Source organism: Ischnura elegans, chromosome 5, assembly GCF_921293095.1.
Source record: "Ischnura elegans chromosome 5, ioIscEleg1.1, whole genome shotgun sequence".
NCBI classification, from domain to species: Eukaryota; Metazoa; Arthropoda; class Insecta; order Odonata; family Coenagrionidae; genus Ischnura; species Ischnura elegans.
In genome coordinates, this window is record NC_060250.1 from 68,356,425 (window position 1) to 68,369,444 (window position 13,020).

The 13,020-nt window shown below is 35.6% G+C and overlaps 1 protein-coding gene across 1 annotated transcript in view; it reads left to right on the forward strand.

Moving 5' to 3' along the window:
* Window positions 1-13,020, forward strand: part of LOC124159026 (cytochrome P450 306a1) — an 80,078-nt gene that overhangs the window by 59,558 nt on the left and 7,500 nt on the right. The window contains exons 3-4 of the mRNA XM_046534513.1: window positions 1,438-1,586; window positions 3,403-3,632. Coding sequence (XP_046390469.1) covers window positions 1,438-1,586; window positions 3,403-3,632 — 379 coding nt within the window. The remainder of the gene's footprint in view (window positions 1-1,437; window positions 1,587-3,402; window positions 3,633-13,020) is intronic.

Below are 13,020 nucleotides of genomic sequence, written 5' to 3' on the forward strand. Positions count from 1 at the left end.
TCGTCCTTTTCAAGACTTCAGGAAGAGGAAATCATTTGGGAATGTGTTTTATTTATAGCATATCTTGACGGTTAATGGATCCTGAGTTTGGCGTAAAAATTGATTGATTGGATTAAATGAATTGCCTAAAAATGGATTGAAATCTTTAGTTTTATGATGTGTAATTTAATTTTTTCAACGACCTGTTTCACCCTTTTTATAAACCCTTTTTCGTAGTCAGTACAAAAAGAGTACTCATGTTATACCTTGGTATTCTGGTACGTATAGCAATTGGAAAATTCTTGGTCGGTCTTTTATCAGACTTAAATTTTACTGAACTTAAGGGGTTAACGTATCCGCTTTAGCGGCAGACAAAAGATTAAGTCCAAGTGCTGGATATTTATAGTTTTTCACTTGGAAATATGTGGGTCATTCTTTTTATGGATTGCTAAATAGAAATGTATGACATTTTGAATTATTAATTTTGAATGAGTGCTTGAACTTAATCCAACTTATAAGAGCCTTTTTGCTATTTTTTTCTCAGTTCGTGGAGAAAAATTCATTTTTTCAGTATTGTGTGTGCAAAGATAATGGCAATAAGAGATGAGATGATATAATGAGACCGGGGCACGTTGGCCATAGAGGCAGGATGGCCCAGTCGAGCTAATTCATACTATAGACACTGAATCCTGCTAGGAATCAATCAGAACTCTTCACTCTCCACAGGACCATTATGACTGGCATAGCAGTTTTAGAAAAGTTGTAGTGATTAATTGTATTAGCGCGTTTCAGTAAAATTCTACTCCCAGGTTAAATGTGTGTTATTATCTGTGTGCTACTAGCGCACAGTTAGATGCACGTCGATTATGATGGTATCGTCGTCAGGTTATGTTTTGCAGGAAACTCTCTAAACGTGAAACTCCCTGCATGTCCATTAATATATTTTCATCTTGTGGTTGTTTTCATTTTCTTTACTCAACGGGAGACCTCGGTCTTGGAGTATTGAGAAAACGACTGATTGCAACGTCGCAAGCCTTCAACAATGCATGTGCGAGAGGAATGATGGATGCATCTCTCGGAGACTGCTCAGTCATAATTCATAAAAAGGCGTGGGCACATCGAGAACGCTCGAAGTCATTTTTCATATCATTGCTGCCTTATTACATATCATTTCCGACGAGAATAATAATTTTTTGCAGCTTTTCATACATTTTTATTGCCAACATCTCGTTTACTTTTATTGATGTTTCTCATATTCAATGGCGCAAAAAAATAAATACAAGTGAGTAGGATCTTCATTGCAATGCGATGATGCCCTTGAGAGTTAGGTCTCTCTCCCTGTCTCTATCTCTCTCTCCCCCATTCTCTTAGTGCATGACTCTCTCGTCCTTGAAGACGCATATAGCCAGCTGATTGACGTATGCACACTTCTCTCTCTTTCTCTCTCTTCACCTTCAGGAATCATCTGCGCGGAGGGAGAGAGATGGAAGACGTCTCGAAGATTTGCCTCGAGCTTCCTCAAGACTCTCGGAATGGTGCGCTTCCCAGGTCCTCGTAGGGACGCGCTCGAGAGGCGAATAATGGTCGCCGTGAAGGAGTGCATCCAGGTAAAAGAGAAAGTACCGGTTAAATCGGCGGTCAAACGCTGTCTCGTGAATATTTGTTCAAGAAAAATGGGTTTGTATGGGAGATAAACAGAAGTATGCGGTCTCTTCACCTTCACTTTCTCCCAATATGCTGAGTAGAGATTGTGTGAGTGCGGATAATATATATTTTCGAATATTTAGAATTATTGTTATTTTTATGGAAACAGGACTGTGGTTTATTTGTCGCCCGATTTTGGCTAAGAACAGAATGACATATCTTGTGATTAAAACACTCGAGTTAAACTCTAACCACAACGGTAATTCCTAGCGAATTTGTCTCCATAATCATTTTTCAATACTCATGCAACATAGGTCAGTTCCTAAATTACCTATGAAAGGTAAGCATTAGCTGTTTACTTGGGAAATGCTACCAGTTGACTCGTTGTTATTATTTTTTCTTTTGGAACGAAATTTCTACTCCATGAGAGATGTTTCATTATGATTAGTTGAATTCTTCCCACAGTACGTCAATTTCTAATTAGGCTATCAGTGGAATGCACTTTAAACTATGATAATCGGTTAAATATTGCTTGGCAGAGTGCTACTTTGCAATTGCGTGCTATACGCTGTTTCATTATTTTTAAAATTTGAACGCAGAAGCATGTGTATATCTATAGGGACAGAGTTGAACTGTCGCTTAATATGTATTTATATCAGAGCATTTACTATCTATATACCAAAAACATTTACCAATTTTTCAGTGTAATCAAACCCATTTGGAAATATAATGACAGTTAACATTCTAGTAGGATATTTATATTTCTAACAAGACTGAATGAATTGAATTTCCATAATTATATCTTATCAAAATAGAGAAAAGTTTGAGAAATATGGAGAATTTGGGCGAACAATATGAGTGTGATAGTACGGATGGCGCCCTGGAAATTTTGCTAACAGCGCCATCAGTCTACTGCCAAATTAAATCGTAATATGCTTGGTTCGAGTTGATTCACTCGACTTCAAATAATTGGGTTTGTTTTCTCCGTATCCAATTTTTTACTCTAGCCTAGAAGAAATAATATTTAGTTTGAGGACTCGCGCTATAATTTTCCGCCTAGAAAAAACTTTTATTGATCAAATCTTATCATGACTTTATTTTACAATTCGCGCTCTATATTTATCGACTTCATTTTGTAGACGTCTTAATCATTATGAAGTACATTCTTGAGCGAAAAAAATAATGGATTTATTCAGTGTGACATAGAGCTTAGCGATGCAAAGAAATTGATGTTAATGTAATTTCATTTGATGTGTGTTTTTACTGTGATTTGTACTCATGGCAAATGAGAAGGGAAATACAATAAGTACCAAGGAAACAATCTCATTTTAAAGCATTTGAAAAAGCTCAAAGTATGTGTTTGAATAAATGTAATGCCATGTAGCAACAAAGAGTAAGTGTAATTATGTTCATCGTTGTTGGTTTTTTGCAAAAATAAAATGGAATCTCTGACGTTACTCATTTACCAAAGCGCTTGAATCAGCGTCTGGGTACATGTTAGAGATGAGCAGTATGGCTGGATAAGAACTTAAGGTAATTGGTTTCCGACTGATCTTGCATCACTGCCCTTGAGCGGGACGAAATGAATTCTTGGAAGCATTTTGCTTGCAATCGCTCCAATTTCAGTTAACATCTGATTTCTCAGTTTGATAACCTCCAGTATCCGTGAAGATTGCGCAGTGGGGTAAACGCTTCCTCTCCAGTACCAGCTGTCCTTGAATAATTTTCTCTCCCTCTCTTTCTTTCCCACTTCCTCCCGAATGATTGCTGTTATGATAGGGTTTCCAAGAGCAGATGGAGGGTAAGGAGCACGGCGACGAGAGTGTAGGGGTGGGGTTAAACCCGCTGCCTGAACTACTTCACGGGATCGGCAATCTCATGAGTGACCTTGTGTTCGGGAAGACCTGGTCGCGGCATGACCAAACATGGAAGTGGCTGCAGTCTCTTCAGGAGGAGGGAACCAAGCTAATCGGAGTGGCCGGTCCCTTGAACTTTCTGCCGTTTCTCAGGTATATCCTCACCGTATTTGCACGTTACGATTAGTGGAAAGATTTAAGAGGATGCACATCAATGCCACTCAACCGGTCGTATTTTGATTTTCGTCTTGCTCGTTGAAATTTGAGCTATATTATTGTATGCACACCAAGGAGGAAGTTCGCCATGTTTGGCGTAACCGGAAATGGCCGATTGCCGGTCAGGCGTGTTAGCCAATTACATCACCAAGCCATCATCTCAGAGTGAAATTTAGGAAGGGGTTTACCAAACAAAGAGTAGAAGCGATTATGCCAAATTTTTTGTCATGGCGAACTTCATCCTTGGTGTACGTATATAACTTTGCTCCCGGGCGCTTTTCTGCGTTCAAAGTAGCTTGTTTTTAATTCAGTGCTATATCTTTGAAATTTTCAGGGAAAACAGAATTTACGAACATACTTCCTTCACGTTAACATTTTTTTTTAATTTGAGATATAGCTGAGGCTAAGATTTCATATTTTTGATTGAGAAAATAGTTAAATACGGTGTAATTATGCTCTAAATATTTCATTTTGATACTTGCAAGTGCAAAGCTTATGTTTCATAAAAAATTATAAATGGAAGTGATGCGTCTCCTTGATGAGTTTACCTAGCTACTTTTGAATAGAGTCTACTTTTCCGCGGTGTACTTTCATGGACTCGTTGGTGTTATTAGAGTTAGGGTATCCCTTCAAAATTCTTACCCTTTTAAAAATCAGAATTTTTAACCACAGTCTTTTTATAACTTTATCTAACATAAAAATACAATACGCAATATCACAGAAAACTATTGATGTCAATGCAAGCCCCAGTCACGGTGGATATTTATGCATAGTACTAAAAATGTAGTAATTATGGAGGTTAAGATTATATTTCAATGACTGTGGATGAAGAAAACTGGGAAATGGCAAAGAAAATATTCACTTTGAATAAATACCTTTCAAAATATTCACTTTGGTGTATCCATTGGAATCAATTCGTATTTCACTTTCCTTTTCCTTCAGTTTCAAATTAATTTCAGTATCACTTAGCTGAATGAAATCTATCGGCTATCAACCAGCAAAGGCACGCAATCGAAGCCACATGCGCGTATTTACCCTGCCATCGAACTTAGCACGCCAAATTTAAGAGCTGTAGGCCGCTTTCAGGCTATCCAGCTTTCTGCCATGCGCCGTCGAGAAGCATCGCGCCTTAAGTCGTAAAATTATTGCATAGCCTCGGTGACGGTACACATGCTTATTTTACGCCCTGTTTTATTTAAAACCAGTTACTCAAGGCCTCTATCACCCAAGGTCCATTGGGTCCCCGAGTGCCAGTACGCCTCGCACACCCTCTAGCAATCGGTTTTGTGCAGTTGGTGCCCACTCTCTAGTAAAAGGGTGAGGTTGATACTTCAAGAAAGCAATTTAGCTGTACAATTAAATCTCCTTTAGTTATGAGGAGTGGTGTTTTTAATTTGTATTCGAAGAAAAAGTATTCCTGAATAATTCTGAAATATTAAATAAATGTTGTGAAAATGATAGAGCAGTAGAAGAGATGATATGCTGTTGAAATAAGTTTAACTAAAATAGGATTACTTTTGGATTTCTAAGTCGATGATTCATCAGATGAATAATTTCCCACTGAAATTGTCTAATTGAATTATATTCTGTAAAGGTGAAGGATGAGAAGCGCGAGAAACTAAACATGTGGAAACAATCGAGAAAATTATACCCAGTTCTTAGCAGATCATATTACTTTATTTCTATTTTTCAATTTTATTGCATGAGTTTATGATTGATTTAAGTTTAAATACAACAACCTATTTATGAAATTTGTCATTATACCTTCTACTCTTTCAGTTAAATAAATAAATGAGTATTTCATTATATATACATTTATTATTAAAGTATTCTACCGATTAAGGTAGGTTTCCATGGAATGCTGAAGAAGAATTCCGGGTGCCTCCCATTACATTATGCACTTCCCTCTTCAATGCACAATAAGAACTACTACCGTTCATTCCATCTAAAAATCGTATTCTTTTCCTTCTCTCCCATGTTTACCTAACATTCTTCCCTCTAACACGGTTTTCAACATCCCATCCCCGCTAAGTGCTCTTTCCATCCATACCTTCTATCTCCTCCGTACCTCATCTAAAATACTTCGTTACATCCTGTCGCAGCTTTACCCATTGTATATGAGTAACCTAAACCGGGCGAAGCCAAGAGAAGAGAAGATGATATTGATAAGACTACGTGAACTAAATATATATATATGTATATATACATATTTAGTTCACGTAGTATTAGTAGTAGATGGGTAAAACTGTGACAGGACGTAACGAAGTATTTTAAGGGGATTCATTCTGAGCGTGTAGCTGTGTCCTTGAAGTGGAGCAACAATTTTGTTGTGGCACGACGCTGTGAGGTACCGCAAAGCATCGTATTGGCTTTAATAAAGCGCACACATTCCCTCGAAATTTGTTGATTATCGCTCATTACCATCTGGCTAACTATTTTGACCGTTTGGAAATCTAAACATGCTATAATTAAGTAATCAAATTAGCAGATATATTGCCCGCTCGGGTAAGCCTTCAGCGCGTACTGACGCAGTTATGTGAAGGTCTGAAATAGAAAGACTTTAAATTGCACTTATAATTTTGTATTTTTTGATCATTAGAAATATGAATTATAAGCACTAGTAATATTCACTTTATATAAGTAATTTTATATGATATATCACTTACTTCAATGTTAGTTTCTTTGTAGTGTGACAGAGATAAATGAAATGAAATGTATACTTCATTTTTATGATCTATATTTTTTGGTTGATTGTCATCATGTCTAAATCATCGTAATTTCTAAATTTTCATCTTTAATTCTAAATTTTCTATCACTCCAATTATATTAGAACAAAACTGAAGTATGTGTTATGGATAAACATTATCATGTACTATAATATTATTTGCCTACAGAAAAACTATGCCTACAAGATCGTTTTAGGAAACTTTTCCGTTGTTATTTAATTTTTGTGGCATAAGCTAAGTTTTTTTATCATAATAAACTTACTGTAATGAGCATAATACATATGCCAGTGGAAATAATCAAAATATATCTGTAATTATTCAATGGTCTTGGTGCAGTTTGATTCTCGTAGGGTTATCGTTTTACCACATTTATTGGGTTCCCTTTGGAGCTATCTAGGCAGTTGTCACTCACTGGATTGCATAATAGGTGAATAAGGCTGAATACCGGAAATCCAAATGATGGTTAAATCCAAATGATATTGGAAGGAAAAATATCTCCGTAACCAGTTTTCTTATTGTTAGACAATCACTGCCTATGCTTTCTTCCTCCCGATGTGCAAAGGTGAAGCCCCCAAGTTCGGCAGTGCAAAAGTAGAATATCGAGTGTAGGTGAGTGGGATTTTCGGTACACAATAAAACATTGCAATTCCCTGGTCAATAATTTATTTATATTTTGTGTTTTGCCTTAGTTGATATTTGAAAGAGTTTAACTATTACATGTTAACGATACAGAAATGTGTGGAAATGATAAATGGAATTAATAGGAAATTTTTAATCTATTCATCATGTTCTAAACATCTATTGTGCGTGAATGAGTTCTTTCGCATCTTGCCTGAAGAAAAGGATAATTGTGAGAAAAAATGGAAACATCTGCTGGCATTAACTTTTATCATGAAATTTATGTAAAATGTAAAAGTAAATAATTCCGGAACCTTTCTATTAAAGAAATTACTATCTGCCATCAATAATTAATCCTGTATCACGCCTTTGCATGAAAACCCTTTAAAACGAAAGGGTATTCAATACACTGATTTACACACATCAGCGCAAAGAAAAAATGGACATGTATGAAATATTAAATATATCGAGGAATTGCAAAACACACAATGGGTGGGAGATGACGATGTGATTTTTTATGATAAATAATAGCTATTTGGATTTAAAAAAATTTTATTGTATTATATTTGTAAAATTATCTAAGCTATGTACTTTATCGGCGGGTTATTTGAACATGAGTGGTGTTTTAAACTTTAGAGATAAATACACCCGTTAATGGAATGTACTCCTAAACCACCCAACTCGATTTTTTTTAACATAAAATAATTTTTATTAAAGCAGCATTTTAAAAATATATGATATTCAAATTTACGGATATTTAAAAGTATTAGCCTGAGTTTTATTGATTTATCTTTTATTTTTGAATAAAATAACTTCATCTAACATCATACGTACTTAGAGAAAATGTAGAGCCACAGAGACCTGCTCGTAGTTCCATACCTGCGTAGTAAATGATGGTAATATAAATAAGTATTTGTGGAATTGGCTGTGGGGTTAGAATGCCTTAAAATCGTGAAATCTCTTGATAGTAAAATTGTTTTATAGGATTGTTTTCATTTATTTATATTGATATTGGAAGGATTGAAAGAGTGCGAATATTATTGGTTCTCTGTAGGGCAAGATAATTTTAACCTTTTTTCTTTTTTTTTTTGTGCGCCATTGCTTTTTTATCACTAGCTTATATCGTTTTCTTTATCTTTTTTAAATAGTTTTAGCTTGTAGTATTGGGAACTACAATCTTAAAATCATTCTGAAGGTTATTCACTCCGATATTAATACATTTTAGGAAGCCTGCTTTAGTAACTTGGTTTTTCAACTTCGGTGTTGACACTTCCGTTTGATCTCAGCAGCGTCACTACTTACCTATGATAACGTAATCCTCCCGAATGATGGGCTTTTATATAAGGCCCGTAATAATTGGAAAGGAGCGCCCTCGATCATCAAGAAAGCATCTCATTAAGTTGATCTATCTAAAACATTTTAATGGAGCCGAATGGTTCCATGCGGTAATACGAAAACTTTAATGCGCGTTCATTTTTAAAATGTTTACCACTAATAATTCAGTCATGCATTCTGAGTACATTTTTCTTTTTTTTCTCTGCTGCTCTAATGCGTTTTTTCAGTATTTTTAGAATGAATAATACTCCTTTTTTTACGAACTGTATTTAAAAAATAACCGTCGAATTTTTCAATGAATCGATAATTTCGTTTAAATATCGATTTTGGTTGAAAATTCTAACTTTTCACTTCGATTATAAATCGAATGCTCGAAAAAAAGATTTCTACCAACATTTTCCATCACCGTTTCCAACTTCAGTTAGCAGAAATTATCCTGTCCGGTAAATATTTGTTTCTGATATCTTCACTATTTACGCCGTTGTGCTAATTGCCATCGTGATATTACCTCAGCTTCATTCGATTTCTTGACGATCGTTACTCTCAGAAAAACGTTTATACTTGTAAGTCTATCGTGTATGTTTGACCATTTCACGATTTATCATGAATGGAAATATGATTTTCAAAACCAGAAATTAAACGTACGCTGTCAATGCTTTTTAATGAAAAGTTTTCGTTTTTTCGAATGCCTCTTCGTAAAATGCTATCTTGGCATTTACATATGTATAGGAACCCACAATCAGGAAGCATTTCTCATTTTGCGATGATTGCTGCTTGTAAGGATGGCAATCATTGAGTGTGGGTGTTTAAGTTATTACATTTGGTATCTTTCTGCAGCTATCATTTTCATTTTGCTACAATTCCACTCCTGTGCTCGTTATTTTTAATTTTTAGGGTATTTCTGAGGGGAAAATATAGTTGAATAAGTTAAATCTGCGAAAATTTGTAGTAGCTGTGCTATTTGGAGGAGAAGACGTTTTATTCCTTTGCCCGCGTTACTTGCGAGATGTTAACTAGCAAAATCAAGAGTTAGTTTTGTAAGCAGGTGATGAATTACGTATCCATTTTTTAAACAAAACTCGTAGTGTTTCAGAAATTCTTCTCGAGTTGTACACTAGGTGAATGGTTCCATCTCCTACAATTCGGCAGCTCACTCTGCTATGGACTTAAGGAGTGAAGAGTTGTGCATATTATCATCTGCAAGAAGAAAACTTTTTGCACATCATTTCCTTCCGGAAAACATCATATCTTTCGTTTTGGTTCAAATGGCCTGCTATTTCCTGAACTTCTCTAAAAAATGTTTATGATCTTTCAGGAATCATAAAGTCACATCAATCCTGAGACCAAAGGAATGAGAAAATTTAAACACATTTTTACTAGCTGTTTAAGACAGCTCAGATCACCACAATGATTGCTTCGTCACATTTAAGTAATGCAATTTGGTATTATTGATTTTGGTAAGTTTCCAAAAACTGCCGGAAACTTCAATTAAAACTGCAAAAACCTCCTACTATTGTCTCAAACTGTCATTCAAAAGCGGCGGATCCATAATTGACATTAGAGAAATGGAGAGGTGAGAAGAAAGTAGGGATAGGCTCTTGGCAACATGCCTTGATTGGAGCGTGTCTTATCGTAAGGATGATCAAGGTATAAACCATGCTTAAGATACTGCCGAATCGTAATGACTAATATTTTATTATTATTTTGGTGCATTTTTAAAAAAGAATTATTAATATCCCACTTTGAGCAACGAAAACCCCTTGGAGCACCCCTAAACAATTTCTTTGATTGCGAGGTGGCTCAGGGTATGAAACTGACACCCCTGATACCTGTACCTTAGTTTGTGGTGAGCACAACCCTCATCTATCCATATAGAATTACCGAGTGAGTTAGGTAGTGAAAGGGTTATTTCACCGCTGAACGCATTTCATGGCTGAATGTAAACAAATTGATTAACTCATTTTTTGGAAAACACCAGTAGATAATCTAAAACTAGTTGATAATCAAGTTAATTTCATCCGTAACTAAAACGTCATGTTCATTTATTCCCATGCTCTTAGTTATAGAGCAGGATAACTACTCTATTGCCGTGAAAAATAAACAATTCTCAAGCTTTCTTTCTTCAAGTGTTTCACTGCTGTTACCATGTTATCTTATTTAGCTTACCATTGGGAATTAGGGGACGTTATCATCATGTTTGGAATAACAAATGATTCTGCTTTTCCAGATATTTTTTCTCACAAAAAATTTTATTGATATCTACGGTGAGTATTATCTCTTCTAGCCATTCTCAATTTTTGTAGATATTATCGGTTATGACAGTTTAATGTGAGTCATACTCACTATGGGTAGCAGCTTCTGTTGCAGTCGTTTATTTCGGTTTCGTATTTTCCACGAGTAGAGTATTAGTCGCGGACTTAGCTAAGAAGTAAAAAATAAATGCCTTCTGAAGTTATTGTATGACATAAAAAACGAAGTTTATGCAAGGGAAGTGTTTTTATACCAATTGATTAGTTTGAGAAGAAATCTGCAAATGAAAACCTTGTAACTCTATAAACTTATCCTTTATACGACTGTCCTTTTGCGTGTTAGTAATATCGATACTCTTTAACGGGCATTCATTCCAGTTGTGTTGATTAGGAGTCTTGTAGCGAGCTTGCAGCGCTATAAACTCATTCCCTATAGTCGAAAACTAATCTAAGTGAAACCTAAGGCTTCACGAGCTAGGTTTTCTTTCCTAATCTTTAGTTTTCATCATCATCAAAACAAATCTGAGACATAGCACCATCGAATTTAAAAAAAAAAAACGGAATCGATACTGAATTCCAGCGAATATTTCGAGATTCGGTCTTCTATTTTCACCCTCCTGCTATACTCAATTTCGAACTAGCACGGACAGCGTCTTTATGGGTTCCTTGAATCTTTATTTGGCGCGAAGTATTCGTAGAGTCCTAATTCAACTCTTCGCCCTTCTTGCCATAGCTTATACATTTTTCATGCGCGTCTCTATGTTTTGCAATGCTGTGAGGAAACATAACGCCTGGAATGGTGCGGTGTACCTCAAGCGTGGATGTCAATAAAGTTGCCGACTGTCCAGGATACTATCAGTCTCCTAGAAAAGTCGTCCATGTTTATTTTCAGTTCAAAGCCCTATTATTTTTTTCGCTATTTCATCTATGGTACGTTTACGGAATGGGAAATGTTTATCAGACTGAGTAGTGAAAGTGAAATAATGTCAAGTTATCTCTTGAGGTGTTAAAAGTGTTGTGTCTCATACCGTTGCCAAGCATCATTACCTCGCTCCATTGTGATGAGTCATGGGTTTGCATATTTGCCCCTAATAGCTTTTGAGTGCATATTATCATCTGTTCCCGGCGAAATTAGTATCGAAAGGTTATCGGCCATCATTTAATTTAGGATTAATTTCAACATACGGCCTATGATTTGAGATAGTGGATCAGTGATTTGAAACTCTGGCGAATTTATAACTGTAGAGATACGTGAAAATCACTCTTTCATTTTTATTTTATCGCACTTTCAATAACTGTTTATCGCATTTTGTAGCCTCTATTTTTCATTTTCATAAAGAGGTGGATGACGATAAACTATAGTGAAACACAGTTATATGATAAAATACAGAATATTTTAATAATTATGTTGTAGAACAATAATAAATTAAGGAATAAAACATATAGTGGCGGAGGTGTAGCTTGCCCGCGCCCACTTGTAGTTCGCGGCCACGTAGAGTCCCAGCCAACTACCAGCTTGCCAGTCGCTCTCATGCTTTAAGCGATGAGTGTCGGCGGAGCATTTAAATTTCGCTCGGCACAAAATGTACGAATTATGCCGTCGAAAAGGCAAATTAGCGTAAAAATATCATACAAGTCGAGTCATCGCATCTATGTCGCATCTATTCGCGCACATCGCATCTATGTCGCATCTATTCGCGCACATCGCATCTATATCGCATTTATCGCATTTGCGATTTTCACGCATCTCTAATTATAAGTAAACCGAAGTCATATGGCTAATTATTTAGTTTTGTTTTTTAAAATTAGTTTTCAGTATTAGTCTTAGTAATTTTGATATTCAGTGAATTATAAGCGCATTCTTAGTCTTGTGAATATGGCAAACATATTCAACCTTACTCCACATGAACCTTGATCTAATATTCTAACTCATCTCATTTACTATCGCTAAATCAGGCGTCAGTGATATTGAATGAAAACGATTTCTATTATGCATTCGACCTTTAGTTGTCTTCATACTTCATTCGCTAAATCCTCATTGACTATACAAGTTCTATATCTTCTTCAATCATATCGATCAAAAGTGTTGCAGAATGCACTCTCTTTGTGGCGTAAGTGGATTTAATATAAATCACCATTATAAGAAAAAATTTCCAATCTAAAAATTCAGGACGTTAAAATATCAGTAAAATCTTGTTCTTACTCTCAGCAAAATTTTATCTGTCATCATGGTTAGAATTTCATACGCCATCGATCCTCATGAGGATTATTACGTCTAACGCATCAAGCATCAGAATTATGAAATACTAATAAGTATACTATCAGCAACGAAATGTTTATATTCCCATAGAGAATGGTAGAAGTAAAATAGTAAGCTAATCTCCTCGTACTTCTTTT